The following is an 8543-nucleotide window of genomic DNA, read 5'->3' as shown; positions in this document are numbered from 1 at the left end:
GCTCTTCTGACTTGTCCAAGTTGCATAATCTGCTCTTTTGGCTGTTGAAGTGTGGCCAGTTAGAGAGCCAGAGGGAGTGTATGTGTGTGAGAGAGTGAATCCATTAGACCTGTCTGTCTGTCTGTCTGTCTGACAGCAGCTTGTCCTCCGGTGAACAAAGAGGTAAGAGTGTGCATTAGGAGTTTTATCTCTGACATCTACTCCCCTGGCTCTTTTATCATTATGATCCATTATGTCCAACATTCCTCAAAGATCTGCCTCTGTTTCACCTAAAAGTTTTAGAACTATCCCTTATTTTGGCCATTCTCTTGCTTTTCCTGGTGAAAAGTAGCTCAGAATTTAACAGACACTTACCAGCCAATATAAATATAGTGATTGTTCTCCTCTCATTATACTGGGACATCATTTTTGAGGTGTTTGGCATTTACAGATATTGACAAACTAACTGGCATGTCTGGCCTTTGGTAGTTTGTGTTTATGAGGTCACAGTTGACCTTTGCTCAGGTATACAGTGAGTTCCTGACAGAGAGAGAGTAAGAAAAGCTGTTATTAAACAGATAATAAAATATCTATCTATCTATCTATCTATCTATCTATCTATCTATCTATCTATCTATCTATCTATCTATCTATCTATCTATCTATCTATCTATCTATCGTATCAATTCAGTCAATCTTTCACCCCTGATAACACACACTGACTTCTGTCCAACTGCAAGGACATTACATGACCGACAAATTACTGTGACTTAACAGTAACTACATTTTTATGCATTTACTATTCATAAATATCAGTTTGGTATTTAAAATATGTATATATCACAGGCTTGACAAAAACCAGAAGTCCCCTGGAAGTTTTAAGTATGCCTACCTTGATTGGCTCATTCAGGTCAGGTGTTTTGGAGCAAAAAACTTGGTTACAACAAACACTCTCGCATTCACATTCACATTTGCTGCCAATTTGGTTTATCCAATTCACCAATACCGCATATTTTGGACTGTGGGGAACCGGACCACCCGGAGGAAACACACAGAAATGCCTCAGGGTTAAGCCGTAACTTCGACCATCGACCTTCTCGCTGTGAGGCAACATTATTTTCATACAGTGTATTTGGCAGCAGAGGGCACCCTTTTCTCAGATTAGCTTTCATTTCTGTTAATATCAAACAGATTCTGTCATTCATTTCTATCAAACTGGACAAAACAATTTACGATGAGAGAAATCAATTATTATCGCCACAAAATAAAACATTTCCATTGCTAACACTTTACTGATGATTGTGTGTTATTTTCACTCTCGAATTATGTTACTGGAAAGCGATGCTGTCTTTTCTTTCACAAGCTGTTACTAGTTTGTTATTCAGATAAACCATTATATTAAAAGTATAGTTAAACAAATAAAATCATGTATTTGCGATTTATATAACCAATAACTACAGTTTTACTACAAATACGATATAAACTAATTACAATTACACAACAATCAATAAATAAATGTATACCCACAGTTTGGACGACACGGTGCTCAGTGGTTAGCACTGTCGCCTCACAGCAAGAAGGTCGCTGGTATATTTACAGTAGATAGATACAGACATACACATGTGTGCATTTATTTATTGATTATATAAAGTATATATATTTTTTTTTCTTTAATGCTTTTTTTGTGTGATGGTTGCAAATGAGTCTCTTCTTTGTTCTGAACAGTTAAACTGCCTGCTGTTCTTCGGAAAGATCCCCATCCTCCTGCATGCTCTTTTGCATATAATACACGAACATTACAACGCCATGCAGGCTTTATTTTAATTTACAAGTCAATATTAAATTCTGTCAGCAGAGGGCTCTCTGTGCTCATATGAGCAGTTTCACTGTATACTACACTATTTGCAAGATATATAAAACTTTTAGTATATGTTTACTTCAGTGTGTCTCGGAATAACGAGTACAGTATTGAAAGAGTCTAATACTTCTGTCTAATACCAGTCAGTCAGGGAACAAGTTAATTTGGGGAAGTCTTAGCTGGTTATGTTTATAAATGGCTCTTGACATTTTACCGGTTCTGACCGTGTTTCTACATCATTTCTACAATGTTGTATTAAAGTGGGACCGGACATATGTGCGTTTCCAGCAGCAGTACATGGTAAAGCAGAAATACAGCATTAAAGCACTACTTTTTTTTCCCCTCACATAGAGATACACACAACATATCACAACATAACATCTTTAATCACCCCAAATGAAAAGAACTATAGTAAGTCTTAGTAAATGCTGTAGTATTTGTGAATCATAAAGCACTTGGCTTACTCATTTGTGGAAATTAAACAGTAGTTGTGCATCCTCAATCACTCTTCTTGCTTACTTTCTTTGCATTTTAGCTCTACCCCAGTGGATGACGCAAGAGAAGGACGCAAGGAAAAGATGCGAGGACAGAGGAATAGACCCTTTTCACATGACGTCACGCGGTTTCCGGTTTCACTCGACGCGGTGTATTGTTACTTCCGCCTACACAGAAATCCCTATAGAGAACCCACCCAGTCAGCTGTATATTTACTACAAAAACTTTTAGACTGTGACTACGGCTGTTTTCTGTTGTCTGCATTCAAGGTGAGACATCTGACATCTAAAAAAACGTATGGATCATCCAGATATCTGCTTAAACCAAGAAAATGGGACTTTAAACTAAGTCTATTGTTTTGAGTTTCTGTCTTTACTGCGGATGAAGTTGGTATGGACTTGTCAGTATTTGTCAAATAAAGATTTCAGATGTTTACAGGGGTGCTGCACATTTTTTTATGTCCCCTGAAGAATAAAAAATCAATAAAACTGTGGTTGTATACATTGGACAGCTGATTCACAAACACATTCATATTGTTCACATTCTACGGCTCAGTTATCTGCCATTTTTTTCTATATAGGTATTTTATTCATGAATATAAAACATATATCTATTTAATATTCATAATAAATGAAATAGAATAACAATGTTGTATGTGACTCTTAATAATCAAACAAAATCATTATGAAAATTTACAATTGCAAAAAATAACACCAAGAAGACTGCATTTGAATTCAGTATTATTAGATTAAGAATTTTTTTTGTAGAATTATTAATTAAAAGGTAGTACAGATATCAAATTAAATCCACCCAAAAGGTGGTCGTAGGACATAATTAATTTATTCAAACGGAGAGACTGAAAATAACATTAATATATCAGTAAATATTAAATTATGAAACTGATTGCATTTATAGACATGCTTATCAGGTAATATTCATTCATTCATTCATTCATTTTCTTTTCAGCTTAGTCCCTTTATTAATCCAGGGTTGCCACAACGGAATGAACTGCCAACTTATCCAGCATATGTTTTACGCAGCGGATGCCCTTCCAGCCGCAACCCATCTCTGAGAAACAACCAAACACACTCACTCACACTCATACACTATGGACAATTTTGCCTTCCCAATTCACCTGTACCGCATGTCTTTGGACTGTGGGGGAAACCGGAGCACCTGGAGGAAACCCACACGAACGCAGGGAGAACATGCAAACTCCACACAGAAACGCCAACTGACCCAGCCGAGGCTCGAACCAGCGACCTTCTTGCTGTGAGGCGACAGCACTACCTACTGCGCCACTTCTTATATTACTTATATTACCTGATTTCGCAGCGCCACACGACAGAATTTCGCGCACACAAAGCCCAGTGTGACCGCAGCTTAAAGCTATGGTCACAATAGGCTTTGTGTGTGCAAAATTCTGTCGTACGGCGCTGCGAAAAGGGGTGGTATTAAACAAGATGATTAGACATTAAAAAAAGCGAGTGATTGCTCCATGTTTTAAATTTCTGTCCAGAGAGGTCATGTTTTGATCCTTGATTGGTCTCACGCAGTCAAGTGATGCGATTTCGCAAGTCAGGGTTCACCAAGCTTGAACTTTGCACCGCAGCGGCACGCAAAACTTGACGCATGACCTTGCGTTTCCGGTCTGACGCATTCGTGTGCGTATGAATGGAAGTCTATGGGAGGAAAAGCCCAGTGTGACCGCAGCTTAAAGCTGCGGTCACACTGGGCTTTTCCTCCCATAGACTTATTTTTACAATTTAGATGATAATGAGCATATCCGGTGGACATCTGTGATGCTTAACTTTAGTAGTTCCTGGAGGCTTCTTGTATAAAACAACGGCATATTAGCGGAGAGTGAAAAAGTGTTCTATCCAGGTTGACTAACGCGAAAGTTGCGCATATACCCTATTATATAACGTATAAAACACTACTTACTACTCGCTACTGTCAATAACAAACCGATGGTGCATATGAACTGGCGATGAGCGGAAGTATTCTACCCAGGGATCCGGTTTGGTCACGTGACGTTCGACATATACCCTATACACATGGGTGAAGGGTGAAGAGGCTGTACGAGTGCTGTTAATGGCAGAATATCGCACGGCTATCAGCCAATCAGATTCAAGAACCAAACAGCACTGTTTTATAAAGATGAAATACTACAACAGTGTATACATTTAAGAACATTTATTTTCAGCATTCAGTATTGAGTACATCTTAAGTGCAAATAGTTAAGAGTCAATGGCTAAAAGAATAAACAACACTTACAGTAACAGAGTACAAAGATTGACAGATTCTAGCTGGCAATCACTCACTGAAGCTTCCTTCTCCTCCCTCTCTTTTGTTTGTATCGTTTTCAAAAAAGAAATAAGATGACAGCACCTAAACATGAATCTCTGAAGCGGAGTCCTACAAAAAAAAAGGGAAAATACTGTAATGCTACAAGTGAGCTGACCATATCTAATCAGAACATTGCTAAATAGTTACGTTTGTGCCCAGAGATCATGAACCTCGGCAGATCCATGCGTCGAGCTGACATGACGGTTATGTTAATCATGTTTGCAGATATAGTGACGGAAGCGAAAAAGCCCCACCCAACACCATACACACAAAGCTTTTTTTATTATTATTGTTGTTGTTTTTGTCCAAGAAGAGTGTGTCACTGGAGAGCAAAAAAGCTGGAGAGATCCTTTACAAACTACTGAGATTTCAGCACAGCTGAGAAAGCACACAAACTTAAAAGAGAAAAAGAGAATTCATCAGCACTTGAGACTCTTGACTTCATGCACTTTATGAGCAACACATAAAAAAAAGGAAGTCACATCTAGCCTTTTCGCCTGATTTGAATAATACATTTCTTAGGTTACTTAGTAGTTTACTACAAATCATTGAGTAGTTCTGACTAGATCCTGTTTTGACAAATGCTTGTTTTGCTTTTTTTTTTTCTTCATTTCTTTTTACTGTTTACAAGGCGTGGATGGGACTTCTCCTGCACAGCTTTGCCATTGCTCTAGACGTCACAATGTGTACAAAGTAGAACTATGTTCCAGTGATGTTTATGTGTCTTGTGTGTGTGTGTGTGCATATATCTGTGTTTGAGTGTACAAAGAGAAATCATTCAGCTCTTCCTGTAACGGGATGGTCAGCAGATCACAACCTCCTCCCTGTAGGGCCTATTCAGCCTTTCGTTTGGTCCCAGGAACCTTCTCCTGGATCCTGCAAATGTAAAAAAAGTGAAACTTTATATTATAGTCATGATTATGATCAGTTTAGTGTGTTTTGGGTTTTTGTGTTTCACCTAAGTTTAGTTCCTTGTTAGGCATATTAATTATTAGGTTCACCTGTGCCTCATTTAGTTGTTTGCCTCTTATGGCCCATTTCCACTGAGAGGTACAGTACAGTACCGTACAAGTTGGTACGGGTCACTTTTTTCAGGCTTGCGTTTCCACTGCCAAAGGGGTATCCTTTTGGTGGGTGTGGTGTACGACAGAAAGTTTCAGACAACGTCATTTTTACTCGAGGAAATGTCACAGTAAAGCCGTAAGGGTCGTTCACATATCATATGAGAAGCACTTCTCACAAAACAGATGCTTTAAACACATAAATACTTGTGTATAAATGTTCATTACTAACCTTTCTATGAACATGAATTGATTATAACTGCAGATCAATGATCCGAAATAGCTTACTGTAACGTCTGCAGTTATATAAAATAAATAAATAAAGGCATCATATATGAACACATACAGACCCTTACAGTCTCCGATATGTTATCAATTACAGAAAAAACTACACACAGCATACATTTAGTCCTTATTTGGGTTCAAAAACAACACGAAATATTGCTCTCATATGTGTGTTTAATCTTCACCAGCACTTGTAACCTCTAAAAGTAAAGTAATTCCGTCATTCTGAGTTCATAATAGTTCCAAAGGCAATGATAATAATTAAACATGGCAGTTTGTTTATGTTTTATGTTGCAGAAAGCAACATTTGCTGCTCCTTTGTTTTTTTCGAGCTTCACTCTCGCGATTGTACCTTTCTGAAAGAATCGGATATCAGAAGCGCTTCGCACGTTATTAATATGAGCTCAAGAAGTTTGTTATTTCAAATATAACGTAGATGCACGGCGAGCTCTCTGGAGAAAGTGAAACCGCTCACTCTTTTAGACTGGCTTGTAAAACAGGACACAGCAGATTTAGTTCTTCTTGGCTTTTTGTTCGACCATGGCTCATTATTATATGTATATATTATTACATTGTAATGTCTCGGCTGTGTATTTAAAAATGGCGCTTCCTTTGTTTTCATTCTCCTGCTTCTCCGGGTGACGTATCTCTGTAAACCAATAGCGTTCAGCTGCGCGTCTAGCTCAGCTTTTTGGTACCCTTTTCTCGTGTTAGGTACCTTTTCAAAAGGGTGCCAAAAAAGTGGTACGGTACGGTTTGTAGATCGGTACGGTACGGTACGGTACGGTACGGTACAGAGAGCTCAATACAATTTAAACGCATAAGCTGAAATAAAATTATGAAAAAAAAAGTTGCAAGAGGTAATTTGCTCCTGAGGAAATTCTTTTCATTATATTTTTATTGAGGCATTTATTTTTATGCTTCTAATGAAAGTTGGAGGCTAGTCAGAGCTACTTTTTAAGGTCTTGATTGTAAGTTGATCCACAACATTTTGAAAATGTAGTTTTCAGCGTACAAACTATTATAAAAAAACTCATGATACTATTGATGAGACAAACCTGATTAGCCTTTTTAAATGTCCTTTGCTTCTCCGTCTGTGCGCTGCAACATTATATCACTTCAGTATGTTCACTTTTGTGCTGTATCACGCAGTACTGCAGCATTGCGTGTGGTCACGTTCATTCACTCATGCATTCTCAGAAGCCACATCTGTATATTTATTTGTCCTTTCAAGCCATGTTGTAATTACAAGTTGTATAAATTGTTCACATCCTCGTAAAACTCCTAAATATAACCTTGTTGTTTGTCTTTTATTTGTAGTTCTTTTCATGTTGTGTATTTTCAGTAGGGTTTTTCAAAAGAAATTAATAATTTTATTCATAATAGAGGCAGATGATTAATCACATGGGTGTAATGTTTGCTACATCAGAGTTAACTCGGCAAATGCATTTACATCTCCCACTATCCTTATTTATTTAACCCATTTTTGCACATGTCCAAAACCACTTTATATTTTGTAAATTATTTATGTAAAAAAATTGCCATTTCCATCTCTTGCTTTTCATGCAATACTTCAAAATGTGTATTAACAAAGGGTGATAAAACCCAGCTAGTGAAGACATTCATGATGTTAAAAATATTTATATTTAGAAAAAATCCCATTATTGTGAACAACCATTTCAGCATTGATGATGATATATACTTCTTCTTATATTATATTCTTAAAGGGACTGCTTACTTTGCTACCACAGAGTTGACTTGGGTCCTTATTAGGTCCACATACTGATCAATCTGTGCCTAGACACAGAGAAAGATTATAAATATGAGTCACTGTAGTCATGCTGCTTATGAATAATACATAATGCTGCTGTCATTTTGACAAAGGTGCCACTCTGACCTGGTATTTCTCATAGACCACAGGCATTGAGAACATGGACACCACCACTGAAGAGAGAGGCAGCATAAATGTTAGAAGACAAGACAAAAGAAACCATTCAAATGTCAAATTGCAGGTATATATGGAACCAAAAATGCTTCTCACCCATAATAAGAAGAGTGAGGCCATTGAATAGAGCTCCAACATAGGTCAACAACCACATCAGAACTGCAAACTAGAGTCAAATAAGCACAAGCACAAAGTTCAAATACGCACATATACAGTATATATAATTCATGATGCATCTCTGTGCCAGCACACAGTAGAAGTATATATACATTATATAATATAATGTGTGTATATACTTAAATAATAATAATAATAATAATAATAATATTTAATCATATATAATATCTAATATATATATATATATATATATATATATATATATATATATATATATATATATATATATATATATATATATATATATATTTATATGTGTGTCTGTCTGTGAGATAATCTTACAATTAAAAAGTTTACAAGTACATTCCTTCCAAAAATAATTTATTTAATAATACATAATGAACTAATATTGAACATTTCAAATATTCTTAACTAATTTTAAGATTTATGTATA

General features: G+C 36.6%; 1 protein-coding gene across 2 annotated transcripts in view; it reads right to left on the bottom strand.

Moving 5' to 3' along the window:
• Positions 1 to 4513: 4513 nt before the first annotated feature.
• rtn1b (reticulon 1b) overlaps positions 4514 to 8543 on the bottom strand; it is a 63268-nt gene continuing 59238 nt past the window's right edge. For both annotated transcript variants that reach the window (XM_056481253.1, XM_056481254.1), the window contains 4 exons: positions 8069 to 8138; positions 7925 to 7971; positions 7766 to 7824; positions 4514 to 5557 (listed from right to left, as the gene is read on the bottom strand). In XM_056481253.1, the coding sequence (XP_056337228.1) occupies positions 5515 to 5557; positions 7766 to 7824; positions 7925 to 7971; positions 8069 to 8138 (219 nt within the window). In that variant the 3' untranslated portion in view covers positions 4514 to 5514. The remainder of the gene's footprint in view (positions 5558 to 7765; positions 7825 to 7924; positions 7972 to 8068; positions 8139 to 8543) is intronic.

Source organism: Danio aesculapii, chromosome 20, assembly GCF_903798145.1.
Source record: "Danio aesculapii chromosome 20, fDanAes4.1, whole genome shotgun sequence".
Taxonomy (NCBI): domain Eukaryota; kingdom Metazoa; phylum Chordata; class Actinopteri; order Cypriniformes; family Danionidae; genus Danio; species Danio aesculapii.
Note: the sequence above shows the minus strand (reverse complement) of the source record. Positions and strands in the feature narration are given on the sequence as shown.